Below are 21,274 nucleotides of genomic sequence, written 5' to 3'. Positions count from 1 at the left end.
TGCCCCCTCTCAAAATGCCCTTCCTGATCAACTTTATCTAGCTAAAATCTTTCCATCCTTCACAGCTCAGTTGGAATTACATCTTTATTAACCTTTCCCATTTCTCCAATCCACCCTGATATTCTTTCTCTTCACTCCTTACATCCTGTCACAAAGCTTGACCTTATTCTTGTCTTCATAAATGGACAGAATTCTCTGAGATCAGAAATCAACTCATGGACCTCACTTCCCAGCACTTAGCACAAAGCTAGATGCTCAGGGGATTCTCTCTGCTATCCACAGGCCACTTACTCAGCCCTGTGCTAGCTATTTGATGATTCATTAACCCCTAGCATTGGCTTTTCTCACTTTGTTTCTTGAGTGGCCCTTTATTTGGCAGAGGGAAGTCCTACCTGTTATATGGTAGAAATGCCAGAATTGCAAATTATGTCATTAAAGAAATTTTCATAAACTGTGGGCCTTTCATAGGGAGTAGAAGAATAAGGACAGGGAGTTAGGATTGAGAGACCTGGGAAAAACTAGATAGAAACAAAAGATAGGGGTAGGATTCGGAATAAAAATTCCAAATAGATAAAAGTTTTAAGCAACAATAAGAAAAAAATGAAACTGTAAAGTTCTACAAGAAAATATGGGAAAATTCTGTGTATATACATATGTATAGATATAGATATGGATATGGATATAGAGAATTTTGAAGAAAGTTTGGACTTTGTAAGCATGATATGAAACCCAGGGGACAGAAATAAAAATACCAATATATTTGGCTGTATAGGACTAAATGTTTTTGAATTATAAAAACTATAAAGTTGAAAGACAAAACTGCAAAAATATTTGTAGTACATATGACAAAGAGTACATTTCCTTAATATATACAGCAAGCTCCTACAAATCAACGAGAAGACCACCACCAACATAACGGACAGGGAATTGAATACATTTTACAGAAAAAGAAGTTCAAGTACCTTTTTTGAAAAGCATATAAAGTGATGATCAACTTCACTTATAACAAAATAGTTGCAACTTAAAATGATGAGATAATGTTTTTTTCACTTGGTAAAAGTAAAAAAGTTTAATAGTGCACTGTGTTGGTCAGGTTGTGGGAGACTAGAATTCTTACATGCTGTTGGTAAGAGTATGAATTGGTTACAGTCCCTTTGGAGAACATCTTATTAAAATCTATCATAATTTTATATGTGCAAATATCTTGATTCATCCCTTCAACTTCTAGGAATTTCTCCCCTGAGTACTCATTTATATGCACAAAACTGATGTACATATACATTCTTTATTGTTTTTAGCAAAGTATCATAAACTAAATTATTTCAAAAGGGGATTGGTACCTCCGTGACACAGAGCAGTCTACAGGCATTTAAAAATGAGGCAAATCTCTGTTTTTAATGGAATGATATCGAATATATATAAGTGGAAAAAAGTAATGCCTAGAACTTAGTATATAGCAAACTACTATTTTTATAAAAATAAACAAGTAGGTAGCTATAGACAGATGCTTGTAAATGAACAGAATGTGCCTAAAAGACATACTGAGTAATAATGTGGTTCCTTCCAGGGAACAGAATATGAGTAGAGGACAGTGGATGGCAAAGAACTTAATTTTCACTGCATGTCCTTTGGTACTGACTTATTTTTATACCATGTGCACATTTATCTATTTTTTAAAGCTAATTTTTAAAAAAGAGCTAGGTGGGGATGCCTGGGTGACTCAGTGGTTGAGCATCTGTCTTCAGCTCAAGGCGTGATCCCAGTCTGGGGATTGAGTCCCGCATTGGGCTCCCTCTGAGAAGCCTGCTTCTCCCTCTGCCTGTCTCTGCTCTCTGTGTGCCTCTCATGAATAAATCAATAAAATCTTAAAAAAAAAAAAAGAACGAGGTGCAGTATGAAATTAGGCCAAGCGTGAGGTATACATATAAACTAGGAATCATGGTAGGGTAGGAGTTGAAGCAAGCTGATAACTATAGAGGAAGCAAGTCAGTAGGACATAAATGAGACAGGTCAGCCACGGAGAGACTTTGACACAAGACAGTTTCAAGTCAGAAGTATCTGATTCGGGATCCCTGGGTGGCGCAGCGGTTTGGCGCCTGCCTTTGGCCCAGGGCGCGATCCTGGCGACCCGGGATCGAATCCCACGTCGGGCTCCCAGTGCACGGAGCCTGCTTCTCCCTCTGCCTGTGTCTCTGCTTCTCTCTCTCTCTCTCTCTCTCTCTCTCTGTGACTATCATAAATAAATAAAAATTTAAAAAATAAATAAAAATCAGAAGTATCTGATTCGCTTTTCATGTGAGAGCATATGCCAGCCCTAGAATATGGGCAGTTCAGGCTAGAGTGGGAATAAACTTTAGAGAAAGTATAAAACTGTTAAAATGCAGAGAGTGAGGAGGATGGGTTTAGCGGTCAAGTAAATGCGATTTCCCTAGCCAGAACACTTGTGCCATTCCCTAATCTCCGGTTGGAAGCAGACAAGGGCAGGGAACAAACACTGTGGGAGTGTCTGCCACGGCCCAGCAGCGAGGCGGGCCTTCTGGTTGCCCTGCCACATCCGAAGCTCACAGTGACTCACTACGCAGTGATTAGTGTTCCCATTGTACAAGTCAGGAATATGACTCAGGTCACAGAAATAGGCGGCAAAGCCAATATTCAAACCCAGATCTGTCCCTTCTCTTTTTACTACTTGTACTGAATTATTAGTACACCAAGGAGGGTGGGGCCTTTCTTCATGGTCAGTCTGAACTGAGGCTCAGAATCAGGGGACCTTCAGCAGCACTGTTCTCAGAAGAAAGTCTTCATTCTTCCTTTTTTATCCAGACCCCTAAATCCAGCCCACTTACCTTTCCCAGCGTATGGTTCAAAGAGTAAAGTCAACTCCATTTATTGAAAGACAAAAAAATTCCATTTGCCAGGAAAGGAATGTGTGTCACAGTGTTTGTTAGTGCTTCTGTGTGTTTGTTTTTCAGCTGGTTATTTTAAGTCCATAGGTCTGGTTTGTCCTATGGTAGTGCAGTTCTCCTTTCTCCAAAATGCTAAGTCAGCGATACTTGTAACCAATGATTCTTTCCCCCCAGATTTGTCCACTAAACAGGAAAAATAATAGAATATAACTCCCCCTGCCAATCTCCTTGTTTTCAAATAACTGGGATAGGATACTGGGTTTTGTTTGTTTTTAGTTTGTTTTATTTGGAACCAGAGCATAGAGTTTTTTATCTGTTTTGTGTATGCATGTCCCCAACCTCCACCATATGCTCTAGGATTTCATTTCCTCATTTGACTTACTGACGTGTTTTTACTATTGGTGATTAAATGTCTAAAAGCATTTGCCATGAAGCCCTAGGCCTCATGATAGGCCTATGAGAAAATACCTTTTTCTCTTCTGTGTGACCCAGACCTCAGGGAGAAAAAATATCAATTTATCTCCTGTTCTTTACCTTTCTAGGCAAAATCCATGTTTGGTGACCAGAGCTGTATATATTGACATTCTCTTCCTGTTGACTCGCTGCCTTGACAAACCCACAAAAGGCAACCAGCCAGGTATGATTCATAGTTATATCATATTTTGGAATGATGATGGATCTTTGAAATACAGGTGGGGCTTATAGTGGTTCTACCACACACTGCCCCCAGCTTTGACTTTTGTCAAACTAACCACACATCAAAATTAAGCATGGTATCATATGGTTCCCTCATAGAAGCTTCTCAAGGAAAGTTCTTGTTGAATGGGAAGTTTTTCATTTATTTTCTATTTGGTGTTTCAGGAGACAATGTGGACTCTATTCAGATATCCCGTGTGTTTCAGAGACCTTGGCTTTTTCCCCTTCCGTTGAATTTTCTTTGAAAGTTCATCAATTTCAACAACTGAGAGTCTATGCTTCATTTCGTGGAGCTGAGTTGGGCTCATTTGATCCTGGAGTCTGAATACCTGAGACACTGTCCCAATCTACCCATTACTGCCTTAAGATGTGTTCCTTGGTCATATATGTCTCTATCAGGCGCCAGATCCATATACAATTGTTCTGTTTTAATCATGATTCAGAGTGGTTTTCTTAAAACAGAGAAGGGCAACTCCAAATAAAAAAAAAATTTTTTTATGTGTTTATATAAGAGGCTGCAGGAAGTGCTGTACATGAGTTCCAGGCCACAGACTGAAACTGATTTTCATCAACACAAACTGGAATGCAGGGTAATGAGCCTGCAACTGGTTAAAATCAGCCTCTTCTAATTGATTAGGCCTGTCTAAAGGAGGCTACAATTACAAAGTCACATTCTGAGTACAAGCAGGCCAGGCCTTTCCTCTGTTACATTTAGTCTGTCAATGATTTGTTGTCTTCAGTAAATATATTCAGGCTGTCAGAGTCCGGCTCTGTCCATATGGAACCCTGTTCCCAAATTCAAACCAATTTAAAGTGCTTTGAGGGGGAGGTGCGAAACCACCTCACCCGGATCAGTGTATATTAGCCCACAAAGCCCCTGTGGCCATGCAGAGGTAAGAAGAACACGCCTGGATTTTCATCAGCTCCATATCCCTGCATAGGGGTAGCTATTGTATCCATTTGATGGAATAAGATCATATAGTTTTATAGCTATAAACCAGTCCTAGTTTATGCCTCTTGTCCCAGCATAATTATTAATAGTGCCCCCCTTCACTCTTGAAAGTGTCCAGGTTTGCAGCAGAAATTATAGATCACCCTCTCTGTAAGGGACCTCAGGGTTGCACCACCTTATTTTACACTTGAACTAACTGGGGTGCAGAGATTATAAATCAGATGGTACCAAGTAAGTTGTTCCTGGTTTCCTTTATTTTTGTATTTCAGTTCCAGATTCCATATAGCTTTACAGTACTTCTCTGCTTAGTAGCTGAAGGACTTTGGCCACGAAAGAGTTGCTCATGACTAATGAGTCCAGCCTTTGCGATCCTCTTGGAGTTGTGTGGTTGATTGTAATCATCAGTTTATTTGAATTAAGTTTCTCCCCTCCCTTTTTTTTTTTAAGATTTTATTTATTTATTTATTGAGAGAGAGAGAGATCACACATAAGTCAGGGGAAGGAGGAGCTGAGGGAGAGGGAGGAGCTGAGGGAGAGAGAGAGGCCTAGACAGGGCTCCATCCCAGGACCCCAGGATCATGACCTGAGCTGAAGGCAGACACATAACTGATTGAGCCACCACCCAGGTGCCCCTGAACTAAGTTTCTCTTAATGTATTAGTACCTTTATTCCTTGTCCAGGGGGGTTCACCCTTGAATGTTGTGGGTTTCCCTTCTCTGTTCTCCAACTGCCTGCCCTTTACTGATGATTGGGCTCCTCCATGAATGTGTTGGTCTTTTTGAACCATCCTTTGCTCCAAAGTCTTGCGTTATATAAGAATTTGTATCCCAGTTAAATGTGGTCACAGCTGTCGTTTATTTTATGCAGCAGTATTGTACTTGCATCAATGCATCATTCCTCTGAACAAATTAGTTACTCTGCAGAGTAGGATGCAACAGGGTGGGTGTTCTTGCCTTTGTTCTAGTATGACAGCCATCGCTCTAAATATTTTATCCTGCACTGCCCAGTATGGCAGTCACTAGCCAGCCACATGTGACTCCTAAGCACTTGGGATGTTGCCGATCCAAATGGGAATGTTTCATAAGAATAAAATACACATCCAACTTCAAAGAGTTTGTATGAAAAAAGGAATGCGAAATTTCTCATTTACTTTATATTGATTACATCTTGGAATAATAATATTTTTGATATATTGGATTAAATTAGATAAATTATTAAAATTAATTTCACCTGTTTCTTTTTACTTTAAAAAATGTGGCTGCTAGAAAATCAAAAATTGCATATATGGCTCCTATTATATTCCTATCAGACAAGTAAGGATTTTATCCAGTCCCTTGGAGTTTGCCCACATAAGCCACAGATGTGTGTGTATATATGCATGTCTATCTGTATGAATGTTATATAATCATATCATATATCCACACAAACAGTGGTAACAAATTTTCCTCTTTTGAGGATGGAACTGGATATTTAGAACTAACCAAATGCCAAATACAATGGCAATTAAGATGGATGGCACTGTTGAGGAAAAAAATGAACTGTGAACTTAAAGTAATAAAATCTATTCTTAAGTGTTTCATAAATTGTTTCTGAAGGCAGTTTGAGCAATAGCCAAACATGTTCCCAAACAAAGCGATCACTTACTGAGATATAGACTTCCATATGATTTCAAAATAATGTCATGACATTATAATGTGTTACCTTGCAAGTACCTTGAAAGAATGAATAGTGCCTTAGATTCTTTGCCCCTGGGCGGCCCCGGTGGTTCAGTGGTTTAGCGCCGCCTTGGGTCCAGGGTGTGATCCTGGAGACCCGGGATCGGGTCCCACGTCGGGCTCCCTGTATGGAGCCTGCTTCTCCCTCTGTCAGTGTTTCTGCCTCTCTCTTTCTCTCTCTGTCTCTGTGTCTGTCATGAATAAATAAATAAATAATTTTTAAAAAAAAAGATTCTTTGCCCCTCAGCTAAGCACATAGCAAGCCATCATTAAATGGGTTATGAACTGAGTGAAATGCAGAGTTTTCCTCAGTTTTTAGAATAGTAACAGTTGTCATCAAGATACAAAAGTCTTAAAAAAAAAAAAAAAAAAAAGATACAAAAGTCTTATTGAAATTCATGTATCTATCAGATGTAAATTCATTTTCTGAATTCAAATGGTATGTTGATATCATGTTATCGTGTTCATATCATGTCTATAAATGTGCACGTACTTCCATTATTAGCTCACAAAGCTCAGAGTAGGTGTATCATTTAGGCTCTGAAGCCATAGCCCTGGGTTTGAATCCCAGATCTGCCATTTAGCTTTGTGACCTTAGGCAAGTCATTGAATCTCTGGGAGACGATTTTTCTCAATTGTAATTGGGGGTGATAACAGGATCTGTATCTTAGAGTGGTTGTTCACAAATTTATGTACATTCTTATATAAAGAATGTGCTTTGCATCACACAGAATAAGTGCTCAATAAATATAAGATATTGTTATATTATCATGATCATCATTATCATTAGCAGGAAACATGCATCTAATCCAGTCCCCTGCAGCCCCTCACATTCACAATTCTCTTAAACATCTTCAGGAAAGAAGAAATGCCTGCTTTCCTAGGAAAATACTGAAACATGGCATAGCCATCATAGAATGTCAGAAAATTGGGCAGCCCAGGTGGCTCAGGGGTTTAGTGCCGCCTTCAGCCCAGGGTGTGTGGTCCTGGAGACCCGGGATCAAGTCCCGTGTCGGGCTCCCTGCGTGGAGACTGCTTCTCCCTCTGCCTGTGTCTGTGCCTCTCTCTCTCTCATGAATAAATAAATAAATAAAATCTTAAAAAAAAAAAGAATGTCAGAAAATCCACTTGATTAAGGATGCTCCTGCCCCTCTGATTGATTCCAAAAAAGTATCATTTTTTTGTTGCTCATTTATTTTTTCATTCATCAAAAATGACATGCTAATATCAGACAGATTGAATACCTATAGCTAGAGATACGCATACATGAGTTTTAGGCTTATAAGTAGGGGCAGTAAGGGATTATAGGTGCTATAAAAAGAGTCTTTATAGGATTCATTGGAGGCACCCAAGAATGGAAGTACATTTCTATTTGGGAAGATAGGAGGGCTTCATAGAAAAGAATTGGTTGAGCTGAGTTTTGAGGGAAAGTAGAGATTGACCATATGTGCAAGGTGAAGGTGGGCATTATAGATAGAGGGAGAAGCATGGCCAGAGCCACAGAGGTACAAGTCAGCACAGCCTTCACAGAGCTAGGACAGTGACCTGAGTGTCATGATGGAAATGAGGCTGCAGAAGCAAGAACTCAATCATGAAGGAACTCACAGGCTAATCGAAGAGCTTGTACTTGACCTTGTGGACAAAGGAGAATCAATTTGAAGGACATAAGAGTCACATCGTGTGGTTTTTAAGACAAGGTGACATTTCCTTCTATGCTCCCATCCTTATGAACTAAGTTCCAATTGTCACCAAGAAAGAATATAACTGAAAATCCATTCATGGAATGTCAGGGGGATTTGTCCAGACATTGTGATCATCAGCATTGGGGCTCTGGGAAGTGGGAGTGGGGAGCAGAGAACCAGACTGAACGTAAAGGCAATATCGTGCTAAAAATAGTTGTCTTGGAATGGTGCCATGAGGGGGGTTTCCTCCTCTTATTTCCATTTTACAAATCTTAAACACCATAATTCTGGTTTATTCATAGGGGAGTATATATTTGTATTTCAACAGTGAATGTATCTAACTATGAATCTTGAAGGTGATTAATTATTTCCAAAAGGAATGAAGTAGTATCCATTTCAGGGAAACTTTGGTTGGAGGAGGATCTGTCCATCTCCTCGCAAACACTATTCGATACATGACCTTAGAAGGCTATTTCCACCCCTACATTTTCTCAGAACCACGTTGAGAGGCTGGGGGCATACACAAGGAGGAGAACCAGTGCAGGGGAAAGGCAGGGAAGATGATTAGAAAAGCTTCAGATAATGATGTGTTTTGTGTGATTCAGACTTTTATCTTAGTGCTTCCCCATCCTTTGAGGTTTCCTCAGCCATTAACTAGGTTTTAAAAATTCCAGATCTGGGGGTTTTGTTTTGAGTTCCAAAGTGATTTAAACCCACAGGACTCTCTGTCCCCTGTATTCTTTTTCCTCTTCTGAATCCAGCTGTCATCATTCGTATACATCAGTTTCCTGCTGGAAAGAAAATTATAGTCTCTGGGTGGAGTTGGGGGATGAGGAAGAAGAGGCCTAACCACCCCAAGCACTCCGAGGCTGTCTTGCAGGCCTGGGCAGGGATGGGGAGACACAGCTTTCACTGTCATTGGAAACCCACCTATAATTCGTCGCTCTCAGGTTGGACATTTTCCATCCTACTCTGCAGTCAGTGTACAGGCTGTTTGTTTCCCTGCCCTTGAAAATGTTTCTAGGATGCCCAGCGTACACTTATTCTGAGGAAACATTTTCTTTTTTCTTTTTTCTTTTTTTTAAGATTTTATTTATTTATTCATGAGAGACACAGAGAGAGAGAGAGAGAGGCAGAGACACAGGCAGAGGGAGAAGCAGGCTCCATGCAGAAGCCCGATGTGGGACTCGATCCCGGGACTCCAGGATCACGCCCTGGACTGAAGGCAGGCGCTAAACCGCTGAGCCACCCAGGGATCCCCTGAGGAAACATTTTCAATACCAACCTCCCTGCGGGATAATCCTGACCAACAGTTACTGAGCACCTAACTCTGTGCCAAGCATCATGCAAGCATTTTGCCTCATTAATGAGGGAAATAGTAGTGGTCCTTCATGTTAGACATGAGGACACCCAAGGCACAGACACAACTTGGCCAAGTGTCCCAAGAATAGTAAGAGAACACAGCCTGAGATTCCCCACCACACAGGGCCAGAATCGGGAAAACCTCTACTTCAGTGAGGGTGCCCTGGAACCTTCTGGGTTGTTCCAACTTCCCATTCCTCTTCCTCTCCTGTAGGACCCCCAGGCCTCAGGGACGGATCGCCTTCATAAGGAGCTTCCAGATCACATGCTTTCATGGGGACTTTCTTGCCTGCATTTCTGTCCTCCATGCCAGCAGTATGTGGAATAATGTGAGGGTGTACCTGGGACAGAAGCAGTTGCTAGAAAGAGGAAGCTTGACTGCTCCCAGGCAGCCATCTGCCCTTTTCGTCTTTGCTAGTGGACCTATGGCCCACGAAACGCTTCCCAGTACCAGGCTGCTGGCGGCTACATTTTGTGATTTCTTTGTTAGTTGGGATTTATAGTTCAAATCTCATCATTCTGCCAAATGCAATAAACATTTTGTTTTACTGGAATGTAACTTTTATTACTGTTATTATTTTTCTTCTTAATGCCTTAAAAGTGACCAGCTTGTGGGCGTGAAGTCAGAATCCCTAAATAGTCTGAATGCCAAGTCAGTGTGCTTTGTAGATCAGTATAAGATTAGAAGACAGGCTCTCATTTATTACTACTTGTATTTATATAATGGAAGTTAGGTAATGTAAGCGCTCCCAAAGGCCAGCTCAGATGTTGATGATGGTTAAATGGTAAAACCTGTGACAAGTATCCAACAAGGCCTTGTATTTGTACTGCCTTGAACATGAATAATATATGTGTGACATGAATAAATATAAGGTCAATGATTTTTATGACATACTAACTTCCTTTACCTAAGTTCCTGGGAAATAGAGCCAAACAATTACAGAGAATAAAAACATTGGCAACTTACAAACACCTGCTTTGATTATTTGGTCTAATTAGGTTAAATTTAACCAATCCCATCTGAACAAATTGAAAACAATTCTTATCTGTTCCCTTGGTCATGTACTTTTATCGGTGTTGGATGCAGATGTGTTTAATATGACACAGTTGGTGCTATTCTCTTAGCTCTGGGTGGGAGATAAAAGGGAATTGAGAACATATTTTTAGAGTCTTCTGGGGACTTTTTATTTCTGGGCCTGCAGCTATGAAATTTCAAGGGAAAAAAAAAAAAAAACAGGCTTTGTTGTCAATAAATTAGTTGCTTTTCTCCAAAACACTGAGACTGTCATCTGAACGGTTGCTTTTGCCAGAAATATCTTTCCCAGGGAACAGTGAGCTCCTAAAATAAGCAGATGATTCTAGCTGCCTTTCAGAAGTCAGAATAATAGAGGATGTGTTATTAGATTGCTAGGTTCATGTGGTGTCTACCCCTCGTTAATTCCAAGCGTGGTGCTGAAGACATAGGCCCATGGTTCTTAGAATTTTAAAGTTTAGAGACCATTTAATCAGTAGGTAGAATGGAGACTATACCAATTAAATGACTTGCCCAAGGTCACACAGCTGGTTAGTGAAATAGTCAAGCTTCCTTGGCTTCTGGTCCGATGCTTATTTCCATAACCAAAATTAAGAGCCTCCAGTAGTGTGAGTTGGGTTAAGTGTCTGGATCTGTAATGGAACCATATCTTGAAACTGTCTTACCACCTTTCCACCCCAGGAGTAAAATACTATTACATACAACATCTGTAATTTCAGGTTTTTTTTTTTTTTAAGATTTATTTATTTATTCATGAGAGAGACAGAGAGAGAGGCAGAGACACAGGCAGAGAGAGAAGCAGTCTCTAAACAGGCAGCCTGATATGGGACTCAATCCTGGACTCCAGGACTCCCTGAGCCGAAGGCAGACGCCCAACCTCTGAGCCACCCAGGAGTCTCTGTGATTTCAGTTTTCTTCTGTGTTCTTGTCTTGCTACACTCCAGCAGCCCTCATCACAGATAATCTGATACTAGTTACCCATGTCAATTAAATTAGTTAAGCAGGTTGTTTTTGAAAGCTTGGGATACAACATGTAGCCTTTTGTGTCTGGCTTCTTTCACTTAACAATGTTTTCAAGGTTCATCTGGTTGTACATGAACCAACACTATGCTTTTTTATGGTATTCCATGGGATCAATATACCACATTTTGTTTATTCATCAGTTGATGGACATTTAGGTTCTTTCTACTTTTTTGGCTATTATGAATAATACTATTATGAGGATTCATGGACAAGTGTTTGTGAGGATGTATGTTTTGAGTTCCCTTGGGTATTGACCTAGAAGAATTGCTGGGCCATATGCCAACTCTAAATTGAACTTTCTGAAGAATTGGCAAACTGTTTCCAAAGACTGCATCATTTTACATTTCTGCCAGCAATGTATATATATAAGGGCTTCAATTTCTCCACATCCTTGACAGCACTTGTTATTGTCCTTCTTTTTTATCATTGCCATCCTGGTTGGCATGAAGCAATATTGCATTATACTTTTGATTTGCATTTCGCTTATGGCTAGTGATGTCAAACATCTGTTCTATTGCTAACTGGCCATTTGTATATCTTTAGGAAAATGTCTGTTTAGATCCTTTGTCCATTTTTAAATTGGGCTGTCTTTTTATTCTTGAGTTGTAAGAGTTCTTTATATATTCTGTTAATCCCTTATCAGATATATGATATACAACTATATTCTCTCATTCTGTGAGTTGTCTTTTCACCTTCTTGATAATGTCCTTTGATGTACAGAAGTTGTAGTTTTGGGACGCCTGGGTAGCTCAGTGGTTGAGCGTCTGCCTTTGGCTCAGGTCGTGATCCTGGGGTCCTGGGATTGAGTACCACTTCAGGGTAGGGAGCCTGCTTCTCCCTCTTAAAGAGAAAAAAAAAGTTTAAGTTTTGATGTAATCTAGTTTATCTATTTTTCTTTTGTTGCTTGTGCTTTTGTCATCAAATCTAACAAACCATTGCCTAATCCAAGGTCACAAAGATGTGTACCCATGTTTTCTTCTAAAGACTGTTATAAAAAAAAAAAAAAAAGACTGTTATAGTTTTATCTCTTAACATTTAGGTTTCTGATCCTTTTTCTTTTTTAAAAAAAATATTTATTTATTGGGGGGGTGGCAGTGGAGACAGAGGGAGAGAGTGAGTCTCAAGCCAACTCCATGCTTGCATAGTGCCCAACATGGGGGTTGATCTCGCAACCTGAGCCAAAATCAAGAGTCCTAGACACTCAACTGACTGTGCCACCCAGGTACCCTGGTTTCTGATCTATTTTGAGTGAATTTTTATATTTGGTGTGAGGTACAAATCCAGCTTCATTGTTTTGCATGTGGTTATGCATTTATCCCAGCACTATTTGTTGAAAAGACTTATTATCCTTTCCTCGTTTAATTGTCTTGGTACCCTGGTCAAATAATCAATTGACCATTAATATATGGATTTATTTCTGGACTCTCAGTTCTTTTCCATTGATCTATATGCCTGCCCTTATGCCAGAACCATACTGTCTTGATTATCATTGCTTTCTAGTAACTTTGGAAATCAGGTTGTAAACCCTCCAATTTTGTTCTTCTGTTTCAAGATTGTTTTGGCTGGGTCGCTTACATTGTTATACAAATTTTAGGAACAGTTTGTCAACTTCTGCAAAAAGGAAAGAAAAACCAGCTAAGATCTTGATAGGTATTGTCTTAAATCTATAGTTGAGTTTGAGGAGTATTGTCATTATAACAATATTATGTCTTCAAAAATTCAGATCAGAATACGGGATGTCAAAAAAAAAAAAGAATAATAATACAGGATGTCATTCCATTTATGTAGATTTTCTTTCAGTGGTGTTTTGTAGTTTCCAGTATATACATCATGAATATCTTTGCTAAATAATGTATTCCTATTATATTCTTTGTGAGCTGTTATAAATGAAATTATGTTCTTAATTTCAATTTTGGGTGGTTTGTTGCTACTGTATAGAAGTACAATTGAAATTTGTACATTAATCTTTTATCCTGCAACCTTACTGAAGTCATTTATTAGGGGTTTTTGGTGGACTCTTTGGGGTTTTCTATATATGAGATCATGTCATATGCATGAGCTTCTTCCTTTCCAATCTGGAGCATTTTATTTATTTTTCTTGCCTAATTGCCCAGGCTAGAACTTCCTGGACAGTGTTAAATAGAAATGACAAGAGTAGACATTCTTGTCTTTTTCTTGATCTTCAGGAGAGAGCTTTCCATCTTTCACCATCAAGTATGTTGTCAGCTGTGGGTTTTTCATACATATCCCTTATCAGGTTGAAGAAGTTCCCCTTATTTCTAGTTTGTTGAGTATTTTTACTGTGAAAGGGTGTTGGAGTTTGTATAATTTTCTTCCGTATCTATTGAGATGATCATGTGATTTTTTACCTTTTATTAATATGATGTGACCCTGTTGCTTTTTATTGTTTAGCACTGCTCCATTATATGCATGGTTTGTTTATATTAACGCACCAATTGAAATACATTTGGGCATCTCTACTTTTTGGAAATTGTGAATAATGTGGCTCTGCGCATTCATATAGAAGTGTTTGTGTGGTCATGTTTTAATCCTCTTAAGCAAAACCTAGGAAAGTGATTATTGGGTCATATGATAAGAATTACAAGAAACTGCCAAACTTGTTTTCCAAAGGGGCTTACCACTTTGTATCCCCACCAGCACTATACGAGAGGTCTAGTTGTTCTACATCCTTACCTAGACTTGATATTATCCCTCTAGTAGCTATTTGAGTGGGTATAGTGGTATCTCATTGTGATTTTAATTTGCATTTCTCTAATGACCAGTTATATTGAGCATCTTTTCAGGTACCATATTTGCTATACATATATGTTTTTGGTAAAGCGTCTATTCAAATCTCTTACACATTTCTTTTTTAAATTGAGTTGTTGGGTCACCTGGGTAGCTCAGTTAGTTAAGCATCTGCCTTCAGCTCAGGTCATGATCCCAGGGTCCTAGAATTGAGCCCCACAGTAGGCTCCCTGCTCAGCGGGGAGTCTGCTTCTCCCTCTAACCTCTGCCACTCCTTCTGCTCGAGAGCTTTCTTTCTCTGTCTCTCTCAAATAAATAAATAAATGAAATCTTTTTAAAAATAAAATAAATTGAGTTGTTTATCTTACTGTTGAATCTTATTATTGAAAGTTCTTTATTCTGGATATAAGTCCTTTATACAAACAAATAGTTTGCAGGTATTTGCTACCTGTCTATTGCTTATCTCTTCATTTTCTTAACAATGTCTTTTGAAGAGCAAACATTTTTAATTTTGATGAAGTCCAATTTATCAGGTTTTTTTGCTTCATGTTTTTTGTGCCCTAGTAAAGAAGTCTTTGCCTATCCCAAGGTCACAAAGATGTTCGCACACGTTTTCTTCTACAATTTTGTATTTAGGATTTTACATTTATATCCTTAATTGACATCAAGCTAATTTTCATGCATCTCATAAGATTGAATTTCTCTTTTTCATTTCTTGCAAACAAATAACCAATTATTCCAGCACCATTATTTCTTCAAATATTTTTTCTAGTCCTTTCCCTTTTTCTTCTCTTTCTAGGATTCCACTATATGTATATTAGGTCACTGGGAGTTGTCCCACACATCACTGATACTCTTTTTTTTTTTCCTAGCTGTGTTTCATTTTTGATAGCTTCTAATCTATGTCTCTAAATTCACTAATCTTTTGCAGTGTCTAATCTGCTGCTAATTGATCTAGTGTATTTTTTTATTTCACGTATTATCTTTTTCACCTCTGTAAGTTTGATTTGTGTCCCTTTAATGTCTTTCATATCTCTCTTCATCGTGTTCCATTTTCCTCTAGATACTTGAGCAAATGTAGCATGTTTATAGTAGCTATTATCACGTCCTTGTCTCTCCTTCCATTATTGTTTTTTGGGGGTCTATTTATTAATTTTTCTCCTAGTTATGGGTCATATTTTCCCATACTTCCCACTTTTTTGCATGCTGATATTTTTTTATTAGGTGCCAGACCATATTAATTTTATGTTGTTGAGTATTGGGTTTATTTTATTCCTTTAAAGTGTTGGACTTTGGGGTGCCTGACTGGCTCGGTCACTAGAAAATCACTTCTATCACTTTGTTTTTGAAGCCTGTTGATTCCTCAACTGTAAAATGGGGATAATACCCTCTGAAGACTGGGGTGATGAAAGTCACATAAAAAAAAATATATGGAGGGATCCCTGGGTGGCGCAGCAGTTTGGCGCCTGCCTTTGGCCCAGGGTGCGATCCTGGAGACCCGGGATCGAATCCCACGCGTCGGGCTCCCGGTGCATGGAGCCTGCTTCTCCCTCTGCCTGTGTCTCTGCCTCTCTCTCCTCTCTCTCTCTCTCTCTGTGACTATCATAAAAATATATATATGTATATATATATATGGAGGCATCTGGGTTGCTCAGTTGGCTAAGCATCTGCCTTTGGTCATGATCTCAGGGTCCTGGGATCAAGCCCCAAGTCAGGCTCCTGCTCGGTGGGGAATTGGTTTCTCCCTCTCTCCCTCCTCTCTTGGTCATGTTCTCTCCCTTTCTTTCAAATAAATAAAATCTTTTCTTAAAAAATGAAAACTTGAAAAGTGATGAAAAATCCAATGTTGGAAGAAAAGAAGCTATCAGGAGTTAAAATTGATAGCAAAACTAAAGAAGTGAGTGATCATCTTATCCAGAGCAGGAGACAGAGCTTCTGCTGGTCCTATGGCCAGGTCCCACTTCCAGGCTCACCTCCATTGCTCATATGGCAAAATGTACTTAACTCCTCCCTCCATGTTGGGGCTGGATTTCACGTTAAATAGCATTCCCCAGACTCTGTTGGATTTGCCAGCTATAAACTGCACCTCAGAGCATCATTCCTACAGGTGTTAGAGTGCAGTCCAGTAGTGCCAGGAACTTCTTCAGCCTTACAGTTTCTCCCAGAACTGTAAACTGTAGCACTGGCAGGGGACAGAGGTAGGTGGTCTTCGCTCCTCCCTTACCACAGGAGATCTTCCCAGCCAGCTACTTCCTCTCCAGTTGGTTCACACTGTATCTCATTGCCTGAGGATGGAAGAGAAGCCCCACATCTTTTGGGGGGGAAAGGCAGATCTATACAGGGATGTCGACGGTGTGGTACTAGAGAGATTCCTGATTTCCCAATCTTGTCCTGAGTAGCCTGTCACTGACAAAGAACCAGAAACAGTGTTTGCTTAGAAGTAATTTCATGTTTGTATCTTTTGGTTGTCATGTGTTTATCCACAAGTATTTCCTGACTTCCCCCCTGTGTTGGGCAGAGGCAGCAATGGGATGGTGGGTGGAGTCCAGAAGTAAAAGCTGGTCCCACCCGGTGCCCGATGAGCTCACTTTTAGCTGGCCCAAATCCTTTCAGAGCTCCCGCCCCGAGCAGGCTCCCAAGCCCAGGACTGTTTATTTCTTGGGTGGACAAGATAGTCTTCAGATGGTCTTCTGGGAAGTTCATCCTCCTCCCTCAGCCACAGATAAGGAATTCTGTGCTTGGAAAATACATGCCTTTGAGAATATGCTGGGGGCAGAGGAAGGAGGGAATATTTTCAAAGGGATGTGTGTTGGGGCCACACCTGTGTCAGCAGGGCATGAAGGGCTTCAGAGCCCAAGAAACAGAAGGAGGCAAGAAGTAAGCAGCCAGCACCACCAGTTCAGCATGCTTCTCAAAACAGTCTCCAGGGCAGCCCAGGTGGCTCAGCAGTTTCTCTCCTGGAGACCTGGGATAGAGTCCCACATCGGGCTCCCTGCATGGAGCCTGCTTCTCCCTCTGCCTGTGTCTCTGCCTGTGTGTATGTGTGTGTCTCATGAATAAATAAAATCTTAAAAAAAAAAAAAAAAAGACAGTCTCCAGATCCTTCTACCAGGTCATCCTGCATGTTTGTTGTTGGAGGGGCCCCTGGGGTCAGGATTACAGTGTATTGGGAGGGGCAGAGGATTAAATAGAAGAATGGAATTTCCCTTTGATAAGGAGAAGCCAACGTTTATGAAATCAGTTGAGTTGTTGTTGTTGTTGTTGTTGTTGCAGTTCCTATGGTTTCCTTTTCTCCCCAAATATAATTTTTTTACTGACAAATTGCGTAACAGGACATTAACATTCACAGAGCGTACAAATTATCATCTGATTATTTTTAGAACCAGTTTATCAACTGTTTGAGGTAAGAACTTTTGTTGGATCTGATTACAGATCTCTGACCAGAGCCACAGTTCTTTGAAACAGAAAAAAAAAAACTGCCACCAAAAAAAAAAAAAAAAACAAAAAAACGGCCACCTTGCTATACATTAAAAGTGAAATCTGCTTTATATTTTCTCACTCCCTACTTTTTTAAGGAGGGTAGAAATTTTGGGAGAAAGAGGGAGCATCTGGGAGACTTCAGAACAGTTACATCTATCTGCAAACTTTTCTTGACCTACTGGTGTCAGAGAACTCAGAGCCTCTTCAATATGTGAAAGAGAAATTTAATCATTTGTTCATTCATTGATTCATCTGAGGCAGAGGGAGCATGTCAGGCAGAATGGAGAAACTTACTCCGAGTCACAGTGGCAAGTGACCACCACAGTGGCATTGTCAATATCATTGCCACTTACACAGTATCCCAGTAAATGACTTATCCCATAGCAGTGATACTATTCTCTTCCGTTTGGCCTTTTCAATCCTGGGAAGGATTTTTCACCCATCATGAGTGCCGATTGCTACTTAGAACAACTTTGCTGTGACCACTGGGGCTTTGACTTCCCCTAGAACTATCTCTACGGAGCCAAGGAAATGCTGCCTTTGGGCAGGCACATTTACTCCCTCTTGCCTATTTTACTTTGGCAAGTTCAGCACAAAATCAGGCTATCTGGATTTATGACTTAACAGTGAAGGCCAGGAGCTTTTGGCTGAACACTAGATGAAGGGGTTGACTTAGGATTAGGGCCTGTGGTGTACAAAAACAAGCGCCACTAAACACTAGAGTCACACATTCAGCACAACGAAGTGTTTACACCGTGAGGAGCACAGATGAGCTAAGACAGTGGTTCCTGAATAGCAGCACCAGTGTCACCTGGGAATTTGTTAGAAATGTGATCTGGGGGGGGGCCCTGCCCCAGACCTAACTGAATCAGGACCTCTGCAAAAGAAGCACACTAACGTCTGAGAAACCCCTGGTCTGAGGTAGCAGCACCACCGCCCTTCTGGAAATATGCACAGTGACTAGGGTGCCAGGCAAAACTGCCCTCTATTTTAATTGTTATTTTCCGATCTGTCTCTCTCTGCTGAGTACTTAGAGTTAAATTCACCTAAATTAAATGCTCTTATGGTGCAACTCCACTGTATCCATAATTATGTGGCAATGATATCATCCCACATTTTCTCCCACAATGTCCTTATTAAGGCTGTTTAGATTAACACGCATCTTTTAAGATTATGTTGATTTTTTAAAAGAAATTTTAACAAATCTGCATGAGTAGCTCAGAAAATCAAAGATAAATGACCCACAGGCCTGCCTTTTGAGGATATGCTCTCCTCTGGGGCAAAGATACACTTCCCTAAATGATAAAACAGAATTTTTTTTTTTAATTTTTATTTATTTATGATAGTCACACACAGATAGAGAGAGAGGCAGAGACACAGGCAGAGGGAGAAGCAGGCTCCATGCACCGGGAGCCCGACGTGGGACTCGATCCCGGGTCTCCAGGATCGCGCCCTGGGCCAAAGGCAGGCGCCAAACCGCTGCGCCACCCAGGGATCCCCTATAAAACAGAATTTTTGACAAAGGATGCTGTCCCTGCTCAGAATACGTGCTGCTTTTAAATCCTCTTTCAGCAGCCTCGTTGATGTTAGCACCCTACCTTGGTTGGTTAGGGAGTGGCAACTTTGAAATTCAGTTAATTTAGCAATCACTGTTCAGGCTGCAGACATAACACTGAAATCTGCAACTTGCCAAAGAACCAAGGACTGCTAGAATAACACAAGTGAGATTACCAGAGGGAATTGTGTGAATGGACCACTGTGCTCCTTCACACAGACACTCTGCTCGCTGCCCCGAGGGACTCGGCTGAGTCCCTGTGGTTCCTCCGTAGGAGACCTCTGTTCAGGGTAGTCATGCTGTCCAAACAGATCACACTCAGGAAACTGTTACCAGCTTCCCCAAAAATGCAGTTCCCTTATGCTGGTCCCTGGTGACACTTTCACAATCAAGCTATAACCAAACGATACTATGGCAAATTTTTCTTAAAGCCAGATGTCTTTAAAGAACTGCCCTTTTGGGGCACTGGGTATCTCAGTGGTTGAGCATCCGCTGGCTCTGGTCGTGATTCCAGGGCCCTGGAATCGAGTCCCACTGCAGGGAGCCTGCTTATCCCTCTGACCATGTCTCTGCCTCTCTCTATGTCTCTCATGAATAAATAAATAAAATCTTAAAAAAAAAAAAAAAGAATTGCCCTTTTATGATGACACTGTGGATTTACTACCGGTTTTGGTGTTGAGATGGCCCTTCTTTCATGAAATAATAAAGATGATGGGTTTTTAACATCCTTCCTGGACAAGATAAAAAGTTGGCAATGTGTACCAGTCTGTCACAGTGTTTTTGACATTTTCTTGATCTTTGGATTCCAAACTTGGGAACTACTTCTCCGTTGAACCAGGACTTAGCACAGCAGGAGGTATTGCCCTTCCAAGTGAAGCCAGCCAGTTAGCCATTCCTTTGAAGGCTAAAAACATGCCTGCTCTAAAGAAACAAAAAGTTAATTTCAAAAACAAAATAAAATATAAGGTTTAAAATCAGCCCTACATTCTTGAGTTACTAAAATGACTGCACTGGTGAGAAAGTCCAAAGACTTTCCAAACAAGGAGGACTAGAAGAAACTCCCAATTAATAAATTTATAAAATTTGTCTAATTTATGAAAAGATGGGGCCACTAAAGGAGGGACTCGATTCTTTCATTGGAACACTTGGCTTTCCAAGAAAGATCAGAAAGAAGAAAAATCCAAAGCAATCACAATTGAAATTGCAAACAGAAATGTTATCTTCCAGAGAAGAGAAGTTCTAAACCTCACACTGAGGAACCCCATCCAAGAACCAGCTTCAGTTTTTTGCATGCTGTCACTGCCGGAAATGGAAATAAATTTCCCCAGGTTGATCTAGACTTTGAAATGCATTTGGTAGTGCAGGACACAAAACAGTGCTCAGCCAGGAGGAAGTCTTGGTTGTGAGAACCATTTGGCCAACTGTCTATCAGCTGTGGGGTGCAGAGCCAGTAAAGCAGTAGCTGTCAAGCCCAGGGTAATCACACTAGAATCACCCGGTGCTTTAAAACCAGACTTGCCCCAGACATGCGGTAAAGGGTCCCCTACCATTGTTTTTCTAAAGCTCTAGTCACTAGAGCTGCTTATGTGAAAATATTTGTTACCTCTAACTCCAGCCTCAAGAGCCCCTGGAGGCACAAGGAAGGCACAGGGGGAGAGGGGCTCTGTGGTCCCCACATTTGTGGGAACTCCGTAAGAATAGAGTCCTGGTCTTTCTGATGTCTCATGGCTACATCCTAGACTGAGAACAGAACCTGGACCTTCTGAGCCACAGTTGAGGCCAGAGGCCTTTATTCTAGGGCTTATTCATTCTTTTGAATTCTTGGTGGTTTTCCCTCCTTTGATGTCTATTTGTAAGAGAAAAGAAGTGAAGTACCAGGCTGGAATCAAGTGTGCTCTGCTGAGGACTGCAGACCCCTACTTCCCCACCCATTAACCCTACGGACCCCTGTGAAAGTCGTGTCTTAGGAGCATGGTTCTCAGCTGGGGTACGTAGCAGAATTAGCTGTGGGCTTCTTAAGACTACAGGTGTCTGTGCCCACCTCAAGCCACCTGACTCCAAATATGCAGGCGTGGGATTCAGGTCCGTGTGGTTTTAATAAGCTCTAGTTATGTAGCATCACTTG

The 21,274-nt window shown here is 40.6% G+C and overlaps 1 protein-coding gene across 7 annotated transcripts in view; it reads left to right on the top strand.

Annotated features, from left to right (window-relative positions):
* The window catches only part of THADA (THADA armadillo repeat containing), a 332,010-nt gene that overhangs the window by 244,693 nt on the left and 66,043 nt on the right, over positions 1–21,274 (top strand). For all 7 annotated transcript variants that reach the window (XM_072768181.1, XM_072768180.1, XM_072768179.1 and 4 more), the window contains one exon: positions 3,446–3,540. In XM_072768181.1, coding sequence (XP_072624282.1) covers positions 3,446–3,540 — 95 coding nt within the window. The remainder of the gene's footprint in view (positions 1–3,445; positions 3,541–21,274) is intronic.

The sequence above is a fragment of the Canis lupus genome, chromosome 11 (genome assembly GCF_048164855.1).
Source record: "Canis lupus baileyi chromosome 11, mCanLup2.hap1, whole genome shotgun sequence".
In the NCBI taxonomy this organism is placed as follows: domain Eukaryota; kingdom Metazoa; phylum Chordata; class Mammalia; order Carnivora; family Canidae; genus Canis; species Canis lupus.
The sequence above is the reverse complement of the archived record's forward strand: the minus strand, read 5'-3'. Positions and strand labels throughout refer to the sequence as shown.